We start from the raw sequence: 20,485 nt of genomic DNA on the forward strand, positions 1-20,485 counted from the left end.
AATATAAGTGGGGATGTGCCAATACAGTATACGGTATGGAGTGCTGAGGGAGTGTGTTCAGCTCACAAACAAATCCTGAGTTTCCTGTGTGTTTCCAAGTAGTGCAGCAGGGTTTACTAAAAAAATACAATGTTCACTACAGTTGCAGTCTTTTCCCCACATATATATGAAATACACCATAAGGTTTAAGAATATCCCTTTATTAGTCCAACATAATATTATTACACACATTGGGACTCAATAAAAGAACAGTTTCTTTTCTTTGAAATAAAGGTAATAGGTTTGCCTCTTTGTATTTCTGGATGGCTCTTTACAATCAAGTAGATCTTGATAAAATATTTGGATGGATAACCTGAAGGGGAAAAAATGGAAATGAGAAAAATCAAAACCAAATATCACAAAAAATAAAGACATTGGTAAACTGGGTGCAGTAAATTTACCGATTTCCTGCAATATGTGTGCCCAGCATTTCCTCATTACATGGATCCAGTGCAGAGCAAACAGCTCAATGTCCACTACATACGGGCTGCATTTCACTTCATTGTTATTCAGACCCACTCAGCCTTAACACAGGATGAGAGAGCTGCTGGAATGTGCCTTAATATTCACTGCAGTCCTAGCTGGCCCTCTTCTCCACAGGGTACGATGCTGTTAAAGGATACCCGAACGAAAATGTGACATAATGAGATAGCCACGGGGATGTACAGTGTCTAGCACACAAATAACTATGCTGTGTTGCCTTTTCTCTTTCTTTGCCTGAAAGAGTTAAATATAAGGTATGCAAGTGGCTGACTCAGTCCTGACTCAGACAGGAAGTGACTACAGTGTGATCCTCACTGATAAGAAATTCCAACTATAAAACACTTTCCTAGCAGAAAATGGCTTCTGAGAGCAAGAAAGAGGTAAAAGGGGGGGGATTTCTTATCAGTGAGGGTCACACTGTAGTCACTTCCTGTCCGAGTCAGGACTGAGTCAGCCACTTGCATACCTTATATTTAACGCTTTCAGGCAGAGAAAGGAAAAAAAGGAACACAGCATAGTTATTTGTGTGCTAGGCACTGTACATACACATGTCTATCTCATGTCACATTTCAGTTCGGGTATCCCTTAAAGTGTACCAGAGCCAAAGCTCGGGTACACAAAATCAGATGCTTACCTAAAGAGAGGGAAGCCTCAGGACCCTGAGGCTTCCCTCCGTATTATAATCTCCCCCGTCGCTGAGCGCGGCACCCCAGAAGATTAGCGACAAAGCATTGTCGCTAATCAGATCAGGGCAGGGTAGCTTTTCTTTCTTATTCATGGCTGCGCAATAGCCAACTGAGCCTGCATGCGCAGTGAGTCAGAGTCGCGGGCTCCGTGCTAGTGACCATAAGCAAGCGGGCAAGCTCAAGTGAATACAGCACAACCATGGATAAAGAAGTGGAGCTACGCAGCCCCAATGTGGAGGGGGCCGCACTCTGCAATGGGGTGCTTCAGACAAGCGATGGAAGCCTCAATAGAGAAAACAGACTGGTGAAGTGTATTCTGCCAGGTATTTAAAATGTGTTTTACAGCAGCTAATAAATGAGCTCTGATACCAAGTGTCTATACCAGAGGTGGACAAACTCCAGCTGATATGTCCCCACCTCCCCCTGGAAGTCAAAATAGCCCCTAGTCTTAGTTCCCAACCCAGTTCAGGAAGCCGATGAGCTTCTCCCCAGTATAAGTAGTCAGATGGACCCCAGTATTAAGTAGCCTGCTACCACAGTATAGGTAGCCAGGTGTGCCCCAGTATTAGCAGCCCCAATGCAGGGGAAAATTCAGTCTCCTCCCTCCCTGCAGTCATCAGCGGAGTGCAACACACACACACACACACACACACACACACACCTTTCTATGTTGGGGTAGCATTCTACCCCTCTCCAATGAGCAGGGCCAGGACAGGCAACTTTTGGAGCGTGGCTCGGTCTATCCTTTGCGGGATAGGTTCTCAGAGTAGGCTGCTGCAATCACATCACTGCCGCAGAGAGGCGCCATCAGTGCTGGGAGCTAGACACTGGTAGCTGTCCCCACACTAGGGTGACCGCTGCTGGAAGCAGTTTCCCTGGGCACATGTGGGATGTAATGCAGAGGACAGACACTAGGGGCACTGTGACTAGCACCTAATGTCTATCCCCTGCATTACAGCACACAGGTGTGCCTAGGGACATGGAAGTGAAGAATATTGAGCAGCTAGCAGGGAGAAGCTGTGGCCGGGTCGTGTGGTGGACAGGTGAGAGTGCCTTTGTCGGTCGCCGAATCGAACACCGCTGGCGATGCGCTCCCTATCCGTAGCCGATCAACAAAAAATTTCTGCCCGCTCTGAAATCACTTGGTCAACTGATTAGGCCCAACCCTAACCCAATTTCTCACAGATTCGATCAGAGTGATCGAATCACCTGTATACTGACAGGAGAAATCAATGAGTATGGCCTGCTTAGCTCTGCAGGGACAGAGGGAGAGAGAGAAAACGATCTCTGGCTCTGCATCAGCAGTGCGGCCCATAATGCTTAAAAGTCATTTACAAGTTGTGAAATAATATTTTAAAAAAAACAAACAAAAAAAAAAAAAAAAAAACACAAGAAAGGTGAAAACAGAAATTATAAAAATGTTGGAAACCATGGAAGCATTTACTCACTTGCAGCACTCATGATTTATCAAGGCCCAACTCTTCTGGGGTAGGGATGCCAAGCTCATCTAAAGTCGGTCTGAGCTCCTGTATGACATAGGGGTAAATTTCCTTATGTGGTCCTGCCTTGTCCTGAAAATCAAAAATCCATAAATTACAAAGAAAAAAAAAAAATCTTCCACAATTCCAATACAGAAGTGACCCCAACAAAATCTCTGCGACAAACAATGCATCAATGAAAATTAGTGGGGATTGGGTTACTTAATGCTTTTGTTTCAGCTGCAGAACTCAGAAATATTAGATATTAAAGAAAACTTGAATTGAAAGATGTATGTAGGCTTTCAATCTCTTCCAGAAAAACTGTTACTTCCATAATTGTCATACTGATTCTTTGGATGTGTATGCACCTTAAAAGGATACCCGAACGGACATGTGACATGATGAGATATACACAGCATAATTGTGTGCTAGGCACTGTACATACACATGTCTATCTCATTATGTCACTTTGGGTATCCTTTAACCATTTAAAGCTTTAAAAAAAAAAAAAAAAAAAAGGCAGATACCTAAGGAGAGGGAAGGCTCGGTCCTAATGAGCCGTCCCTCTCCCGCTGCTGCGCTGGCTCCTCTGTTCTCGTCCCACGCCAAGGGAACTCCGGAAGTGTTCGGGAGCAATGTCCTCCCGAAGACAGGCAGCGCACACGCGAACGCATCAGAGGGCGTGCGCGCATGCGCAGTGTAGAGCGGCCCGTCTTCGGGAGCACTCGGGCTCCCGAAGCATCTCCGAAACCTCCCTTCAGACGGGAGACAGCGGTATTTGACCGAAACGGTCGAATACCGCTACGGTGGAGCCAGGACAGCAGCGGGCACCAGGAGAGGGAGTGCTCTATGGGACCCAGAGCCTCCCTCTCCTTAGGTGAGTACCTGACTATTTTTTTTTTAAAAAAGTCCCGGTTCCCATTAGCTTTAACCTCCTTGCCGGTTATCCCGAGCTCAGCTCGGGGTAACCTGCGTAGGAGGATTTCTCAGGCCCCGCTGGGCCGATTTTCAAATTTTTTTTTCCTGCACGCAGCTAGCACTTTGTTAGCTGCGTGCAGTTTCCGATCGCCGCCGATTCGCCGCTACCCGCCGCCCTATCCCCCCCCCCCTCTTCCAGACCCCTTGCGCAGCCTGGCCAATCAGTGCCAGGCAGCGCTGAGGGGTGGATCGGGATTCCCTCTGACGTCCATGACGTCGGTGAAGCCCAGCAGGAAATCCCGTTCTGAAAGGGGGATGCCGCTTGTCAGCGGCTATCATGTAGCGAGCCCCCGGAATGTGTACCAGGCTTTTGTTCCAGGTCACATCTAACCCCGGCCTCTACTGAGGTAAATAACCTTTACTCCAAATTTGCCTTCAGTTATACTTAAAGAGTAATTGTCACAAAGATCTTACAATTTAAAACACATACAAATAAGAAGTACCGTATCTTTCAGACCATAAGGCGCTCCGGGGACCATAGAGGCACCCAGGTTTAGAAGGCAAAAATCTACAAAAATCTCTAAGCTACACTGCCCAACTACACTAACTCCTGCTACCCCCCCCTCCCCCCCAGCTACACTAACTACACTAAACCTGTCGGTAATGTCAGATTTCTACTACCTACTGTGAGAGACAGCAACACAGGAGAGGAGTAATTTACGGCTCATTTTACACTGGGAGAAATGTACTTATTTGTATGTGTCTTAAATTTTAAGATTTTCGCTACAGTTCCTCTTTAACTGAGTAAAATAAAGTGAACTTGGTAACTGTTTCAGCACTAGGAACGGCTTTATTCAGTCAGTCTGGCAATACTAAAGCTGCCCATACACTATAAAAAAAAAAAAAAAGTTTCCAGTGAGCTGATTTCTTTGCATGGCTAGAGGTGTGTGTTATATGGCATGGATGGGTTGAGATGCTCGTCAGCATAGGATACCTTTAGGTTGCAATTTTAATGCTTTCATTTTTTTCATAATTTACCTAAACCCAACCTACTACTCCCTGGCAGAGCTTGGGCTTTCACCATGTAAACATTTTCCACACTTCCAGTCTACAAAATGAAGAAAACTGAAGAGTAAAAAAAAAAAAAAAAAAAAAAAAAAATGGGAACCAGAGATAGTGAGTCAATTATCAAAATATGACTTGGATAGCATTTAATTCATTTGAAATTTCATTCCAGTATGGTGGTGGCTGGATGGTGTAATGGTTAAGGGCTCTGCCTCTGACACAGGAGACCTGGGTTCGAATCTCAGCTCTGCCTGTTCAGTAAGCCAGCACCTATTCAGTAGGAGGCCTTTGACAAGTCTCCCTAACACTGCTACTGCCTATAGAGCGCACCCTAGTGGCTGCAGCTCTGGTGCTTTGAGTCCGCCAGGAGAAAAGCGCGATATAAATTTTATCTTGTCTATTTTTACCACTATTACCATTATTTGTCTTGTCTATTTTTACTGGCTTAACATTTGCATTCCATTACCATCTTGTAAAAGGACTCTCTCCACTCCTTATCCTTTAAAGAATAACTGTAGTGAGAGGGATATGGAGGCTGCCATATTTATTTCCTTTAAGCAATATCGGTTGCCTGGCTGTCCTGCTGCTCAGGACTGTGGAGTCGGTACAAAAATCATCAGACTCCAACTCATCTGTTTATGAAACCACCGACTCCGACTCCAGGTACCCAAAATGGCTCCAACGCAGTCTAATACTTACTAGGACTATGGATTTTGTACAAAAATCATAACTCCTGACAGACGCCTTAGTTTATGAAACAGTAAATAGTGGGGAGAGGCACACCATTCCGTAGTATTTGGGTGCATAACCACGGATGTCAAGCCACATCCAATAAACAGTCCATTAGTAGAAAAGATTTTGGTTAGCACTCCAGCTTCTCAGTGAGCAAAAGATTTTTTATTTTCCAGTTACATGTCAACACTTAAGTTAACAATTGTTTCGGGGCCATCAGGGGTCCCCTTCTTCAGAACAGTGCAGACAAACCTTTGTTACAAAATTTTGTACAAAAATCATAACTCCTGACAGACGCCTTAGTTTATGAAACCTCTGACTCCAGGTACCCAAAATTGCTCTGACTCCACAGCCCTGCCTCAAATACTTTTAGCCATAGACCCTGAACAAGCGAGTGCAGATCAGGCGTTTGACAATATTGTCAGAATTGACAAGCTTAGCTGCATGCTAGTTTTGGGTGTGTGATTCAGACACTACTGCAGCCAAATAGCTCAGCAGGGCTGCTGGGTAACTGGTATTGTTTAAAATTAAAATATATATATAGCAGCCTCCATATTCTTCCCACTTAAAGAGACTCCGTAACAAAAATTGCATCCTGTTTGTTATCACCCTACAAGTTCAAAAAGCTATTCTAATGTGTTCTGGCTTACTGCAGCACTTTGTACTATCACAGTCTCTGTAATAAATCAATGTATCTTTCCCCTGTCAGACTTGTCGGCCTGTGTCTGGAAGGCTGCCAAGTTCTTCAGTGTTGTGGTTCTGCTATGAACTCCCCCTTCCAGGCCCCTCTATGCACACTGCCTGTGTGTTATTTAGGATTAGAGCAGCTTCTCTCTTCTCTCTTATCTTTTACAAGCTGGATAAATCGTCCTCTGAGCTGGCTGGGCTTTCACATACTGAGGAATTACAGACACAGGCAAAGCTGTTTGCAGGAAGAAACAAGCAGCCTGAAACTTCAGTGCATGAGAACTGCAGGGGGAAAGAAACACACAAATGATCTCTTGAGATTCAAAAGGAAAGCTGTATACAGCCTGCTTGTGTATGGATGTATTTTCTATGTGTGGACATACTGTACATCAACCTACTTCCTGTTTTGGTGGCCATTTTGTTTGTTTATAAACAAACTTTTTAAAACGGTTTTTAACCACTTTTAATGCGGCGAGGAGCGGCGAAATTGTGTCAGAGGGTAATAGGAGATGTCCCCTAACGCACTGGTATGTTTACTTTTATGCGATTTTAACAATACAGATTCTCTTTAACCTTCCTGGCGGTAAGCCCGAGCTGAGCTCGGGGTAAGCCGCCGGAAGGCACCGCTCAGGCCCCGCTGGGCCGATTTGCATAATTTTTTTTTTGCTGCACGCAGCTAGCACTTTGCTAGCTGCGTGCAGTGCCCGATCGCCGCCGCTACCCGCCTATATCCGTCGCGCCGCAGCCGCCCCCCCCCCCCCCCCAGACCCCGTGCGCTGCCTGGCCAATCAGTGCCAGGCAGCTCTATGGGGTGGATCGGAATCCCCTTTGACGTCACGACGTCGATGACGTCGGTAACGTCATCCCGCCCCGTCGCCATGGCGACGGGGGAAGCCCTCCGGGAGATCCCGTTCTTTGGGGGGATGCCGCTGAGCAGCGGCTATCATGTAGCGAGACTTTGTCTCGCTACATGAAAAAATAAAATAAAAAAAAAAAAAGATTTGCTGCCCCCTGGCGATTTTTTTGCAAACCGCCAGGAGGGTTAAGTTGCCCTTCAATGTGCTGATTGTCATTGGAACTTCACCAAGTATAAAGGCCAGAGTATGAAGTAGACCAGGAAAGTTTGAACTTAAGAATGGTAATTATATGCTAGTATCTTAAAACTGCGCTACAAATAATACAAGTACATTTAATTTTTAATCAGAGCCCAATTTTAAAGACATTTTAGCCATACTTCTGCACACCAAGTCAAAGTCAGAACAAACATGAAGCCTATAATACTAAAACATCTTATTTGCACATCTGTTTATGATAAAAGTATCCAATGACTAACATGGCAAGACACTGGCAGCCTATAGATGTCTTCAACACATGTAACACATAGGTCTACAACGAGCTGTCTGTTTATAGGACTGAAATAAATACAACATGGTGTCCAAAAAGCACAACACACATTTTATCATTAAAAGACATGCATGGTTATAACAGTGAAACTGCCAAATGTACATTTTGAGGTGATTACTTCGCTCACCTTTACTGCTTCCAAAATACGAATAGTACTTGCAAAGTCATTTAACCGTCTGCAAGCGCGCAAAGCAGCATCAACAATTTTTGGTTCAGGGACTAAATCGTAACCAATGAGTGTGTTAATACCTGAAATGAAGAAAAACAAACTTACAATGCCAAGAAAATGCATTACCACTAGTCTAAGGGTAAATTCAACCTTCTCTTCATTTTTTGTACAATTTGGAGAAGGTTTAGAACAAGTTTAGTAATGTTGTTCCCTATTAAAAAGAAATCCACTCACTATCACACTATGGGATGGATTTGGAAAGGTCACATTGTGAAATAAAATACCCAGTTTCACTTCTGCAAGATAAGTCTACTTTAACGCAGTTTCTGTTGGGATTTTTCCACTTCCTATCTGGACAGATAGGCCCGGTGCACACCAAAACCCGCTAGCAGATCCGCAAAATGCTAGCAGATTTTGAAACGCTTTTTCTTATTTTTCTGTAGCGTTTCAGCTAGCGTTTTGCGGTTTTGGTGTAGTAGATTTCATATATTGTTACAGTAAAGCTGTTACTGAACAGCTTCTGTAACAAAAACGCCGGCAAAACAGCTCTGAACAGGCGTTTTTCAGAGCGGTTTGCGTTTTTCCTATACTTAACATTGAGGCAGAAACACATCCACAATCCAAAAAATGCCTCACCCCGGGAGTATGAGTTTCTGCAAAATGCCTCCCGCTCTGGTGTGAACCACCCCATTGAGATACATTGACCAAGCGTATCCGCAGCCGCAAGCGGCTGCAGAAACGCTGCAAAAGCCGCTCGGTGTGCACCAGCCCATAGAGAGGAACTTTCTCCCCAACAGGGAGACTGACCACTGTAAACAGAGCAGGCTCAGCATTTTACCTTCTATCCAAAAACTAAACATTTTAGATGGGGCTGGTCATTAAAGTCACTCTCTCCAAGTGTAATCCCCAACTATTAGGTACATTAACTTACTACTCTTCCACAGACAATGAGGAAATATCCATCTTCATGTCTTTTTCTTAACCTCCTTAGCGGTATGCCCGACACTGTCGGGCATACCGCTCTCTGGCTTTACAAGTCCCCCAAGAAAAAAAATTTCTGATCTAATGTCTGTAATAAATTTAGCTAGCACTAGGCTAGCTAGTCTATGTGGCCGGCATCCTTAGAAACGCCGCCGATCCCCCGATCCAGCCAATTTATACGTTACCAGCCCTGGCTCCAGTGATCGGCGCAGCCTTTCCGCACAGCTCCGGCCTCTCTATGGGGAGGATCGGGTCTGCGCATTATGTCAGTGACGTCATGTATGATCCTCCCCATAGCAAAGAGCGGAGCTGTGCCGATCGCTGGATCCAGTCTGGGTAATGTATAAACTGGCTGGATCGGGGGACCAGCGGCGATCAGGGAGTGCCGGCCACATAGACTAGCTAGCCTAGTGCTAGCTAAACTTATTACAGCCATTAGATCAGAAATTATTCAAGAGGAATATAAAACTGTAAAACCTCCTGAGCGACGTAACGCTCAGGAGGTTAAAGGACAAATAAAACATTTAAAATAAACATGCATTACTGTCAGAGTAAAATGCACAATAAATTACTTTCCCCCTCCCCTCTGTGTTATAGTAGGCAGTAAAAATCTGACAGATCTGTCAGGTTTTGGATTAGTCCATATCCTCATTGGGAATTCTCAGCTAATTCTTAATTTACAAAGGCGCTTAATGAAATGCAGATGTTCAGTCCAAATGCCACAATAGTGAGCAAACAAGTTGGGAAGCTGACTGACATCTTTGTATAGATCCTTTCCAGGGAATGTAATGATGAGAATCTGACATAAGATGGACTAGTCCAACATTTGACAGCTTTTGACTACCTACTGTAAATGACAGCAACATGGGAATAAGATACTTTATAGTGCATTTTACTGTAAAATACATATAAAATGTAGATTTTTTTTCTAAATATTTTGCAATCTTAGTCCTATAAAAAAATAAAAAATAAAAAAAAAGCACCTGAAGCCCCAAATGTCAAGGCTTGTGTTGCTTTACCTTATGTCAAGTATCCATAGGAGTGTGTTGGCTCTAGGTGCCCGCCACTGCATGCAGTGCATTTACCACATAACGGTATAGTGAAGCATAGTCCTGCCGTCACAGGGAACGCAACTCCCACTGTAAACCTAGCCGTAATGTTTCCAAACAAACTGCACCATGAACTGTTTGGATCTACGATCATACTTTCAGAATCTACACAATACATTCTAAAGAATGTTAGGGACCTATATGTAAGGAGTTTAAATTAAATTTTCTTTAAAGTGGACCCCAGCTGTTTTTTGCAACATTTTTTTCTTGTTGTGTCCCCGATATGTGTGCAGCCATTTTAGAGACCATTTCCTCACTGACCTTACCTTTCCTTAATTCCCAATCATCAATATCCGGCTTGTTGAAGTAAGTGACCCAGCGGGCGTCAAACTCTTCGTCTGATTCATGTTTGGCATGAGAATAGCAACGAGCAGCTATTGTGACTGTATGAGGAACACAAATAAAAATAAATTGTGATTACAAAATTACTGAAACAAAACAGTTGTGTTTAATTTTAAAGTTAAAACGCTAAGTCAATATGCTTTTACAAGTCGTAAAAAAAATCCAGACAACAGTACAAATTACAATAGATCTGCAAAAGCTGCTATCAGCCACTTCAAATCTTGTTTGAAACATTACAGTTATTCCTATTAGACTGATTAAAGTTACCTAAAATTGTAAACTGCATGTATGTTTAATAGTTTCAGTGGTCAGAGTCAATCTTACTGGTTTTAGTACTGTCTGAATCACACACCTGAAACAAGTATGCAGCTAATGTCAGATTTTTGTCAGCAACATCTGATCTGCATGCTTGTTCAGGGTCTATGGCTTCAAGTATTAGAGGCTGAAGATCCGCATCCGCATTCTGTCGCAACCCGACGTGTATAATTATAGCGCAACTTGCCTTCCGGAATCCCCCGCAGCCTCTTCCTACTTCCTCTCCCAGGCATCGTCAGTCAAGTTGGTAACAGCGCCCCCTGCAATGACGTTACCAAATTCATCACAGGGGGCGCTGATATTAACGTGATGGACAGCTGGGAGAGGAAGAAGATAGAAGCTGCCGGTATCAACCCGGAAGGTAAGTTGTTACTATGCCCGCTCTCCCCCGCTGCTACTCCTATGCTGCCTGGCTACCTATACTGGAGGAAGCAACCTACCTAGCTAACCTATGGAGCAAATACAGGATCTTCTAAAAAAATTAGCATATTGTGATAAAGTTCATTATTTTCTGTAATGTACTGATAAACATTAGAACTTTCATATATTTTAGATTCAAATACACACAACTGAAGTAGTTCAAGCCTTTTATTGTTTTAATATTGATGATTTTGGCATACAGCTCATGAAAACCCAAAATTCCTATCTCAAAAAATTAGCACATTTCATCCGACCAATAAAAGAAAGAAAAGTGTTTTTTAAAACAAAAAAAGTCAACCTTCAAATAATTATGTTCAGTTATGCACTCAATACTTGGTCGGGAATCCTTTTGCAGAAATGACTGCTTCAATGCGGTGTGGCATGGAGGCAATCAGCCTGTGGCACTGCTCAGGTGTTAGGGCCCGTTTCCACTAGAGCGAATCCGCATGCGTTGTCTGCATGCGGATTCGCATAACCAATACAAGTGGATGGCCCTGTTTCCACTTGTCAGTTTTTTGGTGCGTTTTTCTGTGCAGGATTTTTCTGCACGGTAGAGCCTGCAGAATTCGCCTGCGTGTGGAATGCAGGCGATTCGCAGGCAATGTATTTAATAGGGGAAATCGCACATGCGTTTTTTGCCGCGATTTCGCACCAAACGTAATCTAAATTGAACCAGGCAGTGACATGGTTAAATTTGCATATACCCTGCCTATGCGAAATCGCATGCGAAATCGCGGCAAAAAACGCATGCGGAATCGCATCCGCATGCGATTTCGTCAGCGGTGGAATCCTGGCGATTCGCAACGCACTAGTGGAAACGAGCCCTTATGGAGGCCCAGGATGCTTCGACAGAGGCCTTAACCACTTAAAGGATACCACAACTGACATGTGGCATAATGAGATAGACATGGGTATGTACAGTGCCTAGCACACAAATAACTATGCTGTGTTCCTTTTTTTCCTTTCTCTGCCTGAAAGAGGTAAATATCAGGTATGTAAGTGGCTGACTCAGACAGGAAGTGACTACAGTGTGACCCTCACTGATAAGAATTTCCCCCTTTTTTTATCTCTTTCTTGCTCTCAGAAGCCATTTTCTTCTAGGAAAGTGTTTTATAGTTGGAATTTCTTATCAGTGAAGGTCACACTGTAGTCACTTCCTGTCTGAGTCAGGACTGAGTCAGCCACTTACATACCTGATATTTACCTCTTTCAGGCAGAGAAAGAAAAAAAGGAACACAGCATAGTTATTTGTGTGCTAGTCACTGTACATACCCATTTCTATCTCATTATGCCACATGTCAGTTGTGGTATCCTTTAAGGACCAGGGTAGTTTCTTCTGATCGGTGCTGCGTGGACTCTCCAGCCCGCAGCACCGATCAGGAAATAGCCAGGGCGACCAGACTTCCCCCCTTTTTTCCTCACTAGGGGGATGTCCTGCTGGGGGGGTCTGATCGCCGCCGGCTACCCGCACTTTCCGGGGGGGGCTCTTCAAAGCCCCCCTCCGGAGCGCTTTCCGCCCTCCCCGGCTTTCCCTCCCTCTCCCTTACCCTGTGAGTGGCGCAGGACGGAGTTCCGTCCTGCGCCTGATAGGATAGGCTTCTGCCTATCAGATGCCGGCGAACCCCGGCCAATCAGAGGCCGGGGATCGCCGATCTACGCCGCGGCGCTGCTGCGCAGCAGCGCCGTGTGATGTAAACAGCGGGGATTTCTTCCCCGGATGTTTACATTATGCGTGCGAGCCGCGATCGGTGGCTCGCACACTGTTCACGGAGACAGTCTCCGTGAACTGGCATCCATGCTATACCACTAACGACCCGCCAACGCCTATCGGCATTAGGCGGTCGTTAAGTGGTTAAGCTCATCTAGAGTGTTGGGTCTTGCGTCTCTCAACTTTCTCTTCACAATATCCCACAGATTCTCTATGGGGTTCAGGTCAGGAGAGTTGGCAGGCCAATTGAGCACAGTAATACCATGGTCAGTAAATCATTTACCAGTGGTTTTGGCACTGTGAGCAGGTGCCAGGTCGTGCTGAAAAATGAAATCTTCAGCTACATAAAGCTTTTCTGGCAGATGGAAGCATGAACCCACTTTTGAACCAGAAACAGTGGCAGAAGCGCCTGACCTGGGCTACAGAGAAGCAGCACTGGACAGTTGCTCAGTGGTCCAAAGTACTTTTTTCGGATGAAAGCAACTTTTACATGTCATTCGTAAATCAAGGTGCCAGAGTCTGGAGGAAGACTAGGGAGAGGGAAATGCCAAAATGCCTGAAGTCCAGTGTCCAGTACCCACAGTCAGTGATGGTCTGGGGTGCCATGTCAGCTGCTGGTGTTGGTCCACTGTGTTTTATCAAGGGCAGGGTCAATGCAGCCAGCTACCAGGAGATTTTGAAGCACTTCATGCTTCCATCTGCTGAAAAGCTTTATGGAGATGAAGATTTCATTTTTCAGCACGACCTGGCACCTGCTCACAATGCCAAAACCACTGGTAAATGGTTTACTGACCATGGTATTACTGTGCTCAATTGGCCTGCCAACTCTCCTGACCTGAACCCCATAGAGAATCTGTGGGATATTGCGAAGAGAAAGTTGAGAGACGCAAGACCCAACACTCTGGATGAGCTTAAGGCCTCTGTCGAAGCATCCTGGGCCTCCATGACACCTGAGCAGTGCCATAGGCTGATTGCCTCCATGCCACGCCGCATTGAAGCAGTCATTTCTGCAAAAGGATTCCCGACTAAGTATTGAGTGCATAACTGAACATAATTATTTGAAGGTTGACTTTTTTTGTTTTAAAAACACTTCTTTTATTGGTCGGATGAAATATGCTAATTTTTTGAGATAGGAATTTTGGGTTTTCATGAGCTGTATGCCAAAATCATCAATATTAAAACAATAAAAGGCTTGAACTACTTCGGTTGTGTGTATTTGAATCTAAAATATATGAAAGTTCTAATGTTTATCAGTACATTACAGAAAATAATGAACTTTATCACAATATGCTAATTTTTTGAGAAGATCCTGTATACTGGCAGCACCTACCCAGCTAACATTTACCAGTGGCAACTATACTGGAGACACCTACCTAGCTAACCTATACTGGGGGCAATTATACTGGCTAACCTTTACTAGTGGCAACTATAATGGAGGCACCTACCTAGCTAACCTATACTGGGGCAAATATACTGGAGGTATCTGCCTAGCTAACCTATACTGGGGCACCTACCTGGCTAAACTATACTGGGGCATTGTGAATTTAGTGCTAAAGCTTGATTTAAAGAAAAAAAATCATGGAAAAAAATCTGAATCGCAATTTGAGAGAATAATCGCAATTTCAATTTTTCCCTAAAATTGTGCAGCCCTACTGCTGCGAGGGACATGTCAGCTGCAAGGAGCTGGAGGAAGCCCCAGGTAAGTAAAATGTCATTTTTTTAATCTGCCTGGACAAGTAAAACAATGCATTGTGACAGGCACGGATGTATGCACGTATGTACGTATTCCCCGTGAAGTTCATAATGTGGTACAGCTGCATACAAACATATTTCCAAACATCAACTTGGCATTGATAATCTCATTGTGTGCATAGTTTTACATTTCCACCTGTACACAATACATTTTTTAGTGCATGTCTTATGCATCAAGGAATTGTCAGTAATGTAAATAAAAAAAAAATTATATATATATATATATATATATATATATATATATATATATATATATATATATATATATATATATATATATATATATATATATATATATATATATATATATATATATATATATATATATATATATATATATATATATATCTCCACACCAGGCGTACACAGGTAAATCACACCAAGTAATTTGGCTTCTGGCTGAAGCCGCCAGAATATTGGCAAGGCTGCTGATATTCTGTAGGATTTATGCTGAGAATACACGGTTCGTTTTTTAGCGGATTAGGTGGTTAGATAATTTCCGACATGTCCGATCGCCGTTCAATCGTCTTGCCGCTCGATTTGTCATTGAAGTGAACTGAAAAAGATAAGAAAAACTAGCGGAAGATAGGCGAATTGAGCTCCAGAAACGACCCGTGTATTCCCAGCATCAGGGCCGGTTCACACTGCATAGAGAAACTGATCTGTATAAAAACTGACCCATCAAACAGATCATTTATTGGGCATCAGTTTTTTCATCTGTGACTTCCAGTTCCGTTCACGAGCGATCAATGTGAGGCATCCGTTGATCCGGATATATATCGCAGCCTCCCCAAACTTGCATTCCATTCAAGGGAACGGGCTGAATGGATCCATTTACAGAGCAATGTGAACGGATCCTATTAACATAGGATCCATTTGCACCTGCTAGGTGCCTGGACAGTTTAGTTCCACTAAATGGACCTTTTTTTTATGCCAGTGTGAGCTGGCCCTTTACCTGCACTAATTCTACCCCTAGCTACCCATCTCTTCTTGCAGTAATTCAGGCTTCAGCTACGGCTAGCGACCAAAATTACACACTGGGCTCTGCTATAGCTTATTTAATATGGCCCTAATAACCAGTGCAGCGCCCAAACCACATTACATGGGAATGTCAAACACTGTTTTCTATGCCATGTCTCATGTTCCTGCAGATTATGACACTTTGAGGCATATTCTCTGAACTGCGGTAAACAGAGAAATGTGCATTAAGTCTTACGCATGATGAGTAGAGCGTAATGCACTGCATTCTGCTCTACTCACTGTTCTGTAAGAATTTAACCATGTTATTCTGCTTAGCACAGTTTAGTGAATACACCCCTAAGGGCCCATTCACACTAAAGATCGCAAAACGCTAGCAAAAATAGCTAGCGTTTTTCGGCAGCGATTTTTGGGAATTTGCGCTTTTTTCATTGTACATCTCAATTTGAGTAATCGTGATTTGCGTGTAACATTGCAATAGCTCTAAAATCGTGAAAAATACTGCATTTGTGTTTACCGTGAATCGCCAGCGCTCGCAGCAGTGAGATCGCTGCCATAGACTTTTAGCTACACTAGTGCTTTTAAAAGCACTAGTGATAGCCGGCGATATGGCAATCCGTGGTAAATGCCCGCAAATCACCCTAGTGTGAATGGGCCTTCTGGCCTGGTGCACACCAAAACACGCTAGCAGATACGCAAAATGCTAGCAGATTTTGAAACTTATTTTTCTGTAGCGTTTCACCTAGCATTTTGCGGTTTTGGGAAGCGTTTTTGGTGTAGTAGATTTCAGATATTGTTACAGTAAAGCTGTTACTGAAAAGCTTCTGTAACAAAAACGCCTGCAAAAAACGCTCTGAACTGCCGTTTTTCAGAGCGGTTTGCGGTTTTCCTATACTTAACATTGAGGCAGAAACGCATCCACAATCCAAAAAATGCCTCACCCCGGGAGTACGCGTTTCTGCAAAACGCCTCCCGCTCTGGTGTGAACCACCCCATTGAGATACATTGACCAAGCGTATCCACAGCCGCAAGCGGCTGCAGAAACGCTGAAAAAGCCGCTCGGTGTCCACCAGCCTAGTGAAGTGCTGTGTACTGCCCTAAGAGAAAATAAAACATCATTGTGACTGCACCAGTATGAGAAACAGCTGTGGCTAGCACTTAAGTAGCCCCAGTGATAGCATAATGTATGCATTACATGCACTGAGAGCTCTCTCAAAAACATCAACTTTATCTAGTTCCCACTATAGACTATGAAAGCAATAGGTTAACATGACAGCATTACAGGGAACTTCAACCTGACAACTTACAGATTTGCTTAGAAGCCATTAGTTTATGCATCTAAGAATTGTAGGTACTTTGCATATTTTAAACGCATAAAATATATTTACTTTCACACTAAAATCAACATTTAACACAGAAAAATACAACAAAATCAATGGTATGTTACAGACGCTCTACAAGGAACGGAAGTTCATCTAGCTCTCCTTCACAACATACACTCTACTGAAAGTGACCTTGCTTCCGGGATCAGCGCAGATCCCCATCAGCTGCTTTCAGGAACTCACGTTCTCACTGCTTCCAGGTGCAACAAGATGGAAGAATCTACTGCAGCTTAACTTTACCTTTCTTACAAAAACACACCAAATGTTACATCTTGAGAGACTGAATGCTGAACAGTCCAAACCTCTCTCAGAAAAATTGGACTGTTAACTATAATTAACCATTTTATTTGTACTAAGGGCACACATAATCCACACCAAGTACTCAACTAGGCAAGCTAAAAATAATTCTGACTGTATAAAATAGTATGTGTTGATGTAGCTTTGCTCATAAGGCGAAAAAAATAAACCTAACACCGAACTGCTGCAAATAAAATAGGACAACACAAAACAGTAAAACCTACTAGGAACAGAAAATTCCAAGACATTGACAATACTATGTTCAATCTGCTGCACCATGAAACAAAAAAAAAAAAAAAAACAGCAGCAGTGTTCTTGCATAGTAGAAAATAAATTGCAGACTTAAGTACAGGTATCCTTTTCACATAAAATAGGGGCTATACACATGTAATAGATAAAATTTCCCATTATGCCTGGTACGCACCATGCAATTTCTTGTTAGATAGACGGGTCAAATCAATTATTTCCAAAGGGTAAGATCATTTTATGATCAATATTCTGATCACTAATATACAAAAACACAAGCAGAAATTAGTTCTGCCCCATCAGTATTAATCGATTCAAACTTTCTAGTGGAAAAATCGCAAGGAGTGTACCAGGCATAAACTATAGAATTTCCAGAATGATAGACCAGCCAATCCAGGAAGGTAAAACATTGATTATTCATTATCGACTACCACTATCAACGCTGGTCAACCCAATAGGTGGTTCAGGAAACGAATTTATTTTGCACCAGAAATATCTATATCAGCCTGTCAGTGTTCCCGCTGGCTGAGCGGCTCCTCCTCCCCAGCGTGAAGGGAGCAGGCCTGTGTGCAGCCTATGCCGGGTCATTACAAGGACACCGAACCGGTGACAGACACCACACCGTCAGGCAGAACGATGGTGCCCCCCGGAAGCAGAAGCACCAAGCAGGCTACGATTTCCATCTCCCGGCAGCACACGGGTGGCAGCCGGTAACCGCCATTACACAGCAGAGAGCCCCGAGTGTTCTGTGGCCGCAGCACTACAGCTACAGTGGAAGCTGTTCTCACTGCCTCCTCAAGGGCACAATGGCTGGGAAACAGGGCGGCTCGGGGGTTCCTCTCACCTTGGGAGCTGACAAGCTGCGGGCGGCAACGGGGCAGGCTGCGGATTCCCGAAGACACGCAGAGCCGGAGGAGAGAGGCTCCCAACATGGCTGCAGCCGAGCACTGTGCAAGCAGGACACGAGAGAGCTGGCGAGAGATCCGCGCCGGAAGGAAAAGGCACGCGCACACTACGCTCGCTCTCCTACAGGCACCGGTGCAGGGAATACGGACACACAAGGGTAAAGGAGGGCGGGGTCCTGCTACGTCACTACCATAGAGACCGGCTGCGGAAGAGGAAGAGACTGCGCCATATGCTGGTCAACGTGCAGATTGTTGTGTCTCTAGGACAACTGTAGTGAGTGGTATAAGGAGGCTGCCATTATTTGGCAGCCCTACTGAGCTGCCTATCATACAATTAGCCATAGACCCTGAACAAGCATGCAGCAGATCAGGTTTTTCTGACATTTTTGTCAGATCTGACAGGATTAGCTGAATGCCTGTTTCTGGTGTGGTTCAGACACTTCAGCAGCCAAATAGATCAACAGGGCTGGCAGGCAATGGTCTCTATTCATAAAACAAATGTGGAGAAAAAACTTGTGGAGGTAAAATACCGCAGCGGTATTTTAGACTTCTGGGTGGTCATTCATAAAACTCTTGCCAGCTGCTATACAAGTGCAGAGATCTCCCGCTGAAGGCTGGCGGTAAGCTGTCGGAAGACATGCGGAAACACTGAAGCCGGCACAGTCCCTCTGTGCTCTGCTCTCTCCGGGAGGTCTGTCCCATTCACTTTCATGTAATCCGAACTTTTCTCGCTACATCAGAGGAAGCGGTATTTCCCGTCCGCATACCACTTCCTCTAACCTTTATGAATTGACATTTTGTAACTTTTTCTAAATAAATCTAAAAAATCACCGCACAACGTGGAAATGTATCGCTCTGCTGGGGAATTGTAGCTTTTGATGCGGAAACAGCTTTTCTGAATTGAGACTTTGCTAAATGGTAGGGAAAGTCAGCTGTTTCCAGCGGTATGCATGCGGGAAAAGTTTTATGAATAGAGCCCTATGTGCATTGTTTAACAGGAAATAAATATGGCTGCCTCCATATTCTTCTCACTTCAGTTCCCCTTTAAACTTTAAACATTCATTCGCCAATAACTTTATCTCAGACTCTATTGTAGCACAACGAAATTATCTATATCTTGTTTTTTTCGCCACCAATTAGAATTTCTTTGGGTGGTATGTTTTTCTAAGAATTATTTTAACAGGAATAATAAGAACAAATTGAAAACAATCATTATTTCTCAGTTTTTGGCCATTATAGTTTTTATAAAACGTGCTATTGTGCATAAAACCCACACATTTTATTTGCCCATTTGTCCCGATGATTACAACGCTTAAAATATATATCCCTAGCACAATGTCAATGGCGACAATATTTTATTTGGAAAAACCCGCTGGTGGCTCCGGTAAACAGCAACTCTCTGGTGAAGTCACGTGTGCACGCCCCTGCTGCGCACCCGTTGCTCATCACGCCGGTCGTTGTAAGCCTCCTGCGCATGTGCAGTTCAGTCTTTAGCGAACCGTACATGTGCAGGAGGCGTACAACAGCCGACGTGATGATGCAATGGGCACGTGGAGGGAGGCACGCACATGCGACTTCACCAGAAGGTCGCTGATTACCAGAGCCGCCAGCGGGACCAGGATAGGGGAGAAGAGGATGCAGTTGGACTTCAGGGGCTGGAGGAAGCTACAGGTAAGTCCAAATTTCATTTTTTTCAGCACTTAGAGGACCACTGTCGTGAAAATCTTACATTTTCAAATATATGTAAACATACAGATAAGTTAATTTTCCCAGAGTAAAATGAGGCATACATTACTTTTTTTCCCATGTTGCTGTCACGTACAGTAAGTAGTAGAAATCTGAAAGAACGGAAAGGTTTTGGATTAGCATATCTCCTCATGGGGAATTCTCAGGGATTACTTTATTTTCAAAAGCACATAGTAAATGGCAGTTACTTCATCCAACTGCCAAAAAAGTGTACAGTGTGCAGAGAGGCTGGAAAGCATCTTTGTATAAATCTTTTTCAAGGAGTGTCTTTATAAAGAATAAAGGCCATGCTGAGAATCCCCTATGGAGATATGGACTATCCCAAAACCTGTTGGTAATTCTACTACTTACTGTAGGTGACAGCATCATGGGAGAAAGGTAATTTATGGCTCATTTTACTCTGGAAGAAATGTACTTCTTACTTGTATGAGTTTATGTATATTTTACATTTCAAGATTTTTGCAACAGTGGTCCCTAGGGTCCCTTTATGTAATAGATAGCGGAGATACCGCCACAGAGGCAAGTGGCATGGCGGCTATCTCCGCGTATCAGCCGGCGGCCTCTGCCGCGCAGTTACATGCTGCTGCTCTGCCTGGTCCTTCTATTGCACATAGATTGAGGGCTACGCGCGCACGCCAGGCGA

General features: G+C 43.9%; 1 protein-coding gene and 1 long non-coding RNA gene across 3 annotated transcripts in view; one reads left to right on the top strand and one right to left on the bottom strand.

Moving 5' to 3' along the window:
- Window positions 1-184: 184 nt before the first annotated feature.
- On the bottom strand, window positions 185-18,264 carry COX5A (cytochrome c oxidase subunit 5A). The gene is made up of 5 exons (XM_068275690.1): window positions 18,036-18,264; window positions 10,018-10,134; window positions 7,620-7,741; window positions 2,657-2,779; window positions 185-352 (listed from the first exon to the last, which is right to left on the bottom strand). Exons 1-4 carry the CDS (start codon window positions 18,121-18,123, stop codon window positions 2,666-2,668), a joined length of 441 nt encoding a protein of 146 aa, XP_068131791.1. The 5' UTR covers window positions 18,124-18,264; the 3' UTR covers window positions 185-352; window positions 2,657-2,665.
- Window positions 18,265-18,297: 33 nt separating this feature from the next.
- LOC137563347 (uncharacterized) overlaps window positions 18,298-20,485 on the top strand; it is a 63,572-nt gene continuing 61,384 nt past the window's right edge. For both annotated transcript variants that reach the window (XR_011030323.1, XR_011030322.1), the window contains exon 1: window positions 18,298-18,332. This is a non-coding gene — a long non-coding RNA (uncharacterized lncRNA). The remainder of the gene's footprint in view (window positions 18,333-20,485) is intronic.

This window comes from Hyperolius riggenbachi, chromosome 3 (genome assembly GCF_040937935.1).
Source record: "Hyperolius riggenbachi isolate aHypRig1 chromosome 3, aHypRig1.pri, whole genome shotgun sequence".
NCBI classification, from domain to species: domain Eukaryota; kingdom Metazoa; phylum Chordata; class Amphibia; order Anura; family Hyperoliidae; genus Hyperolius; species Hyperolius riggenbachi.

Bases quoted from the DNA above. Each gene is read 5' to 3' on its own strand.
- COX5A (XM_068275690.1), bottom strand. From the start codon at position 18,123: ATGTTGGGAGCCTCTCTCCTCCGGCTCTGCGTGTCTTCGGGAATCCGC. The intron at 7,742-10,017 runs GTAAGGTCAGTG...TCTTCATTTCAG, and splicing joins TGATTGGGAATTAAGGAAAG to GTATTAACACACTCATTGGT. The intron at 2,780-7,619 runs GTGAGCGAAGTA...TTTGATTTTCAG, and splicing joins GTATTTTGGAAGCAGTAAAG to GACAAGGCAGGACCACATAA.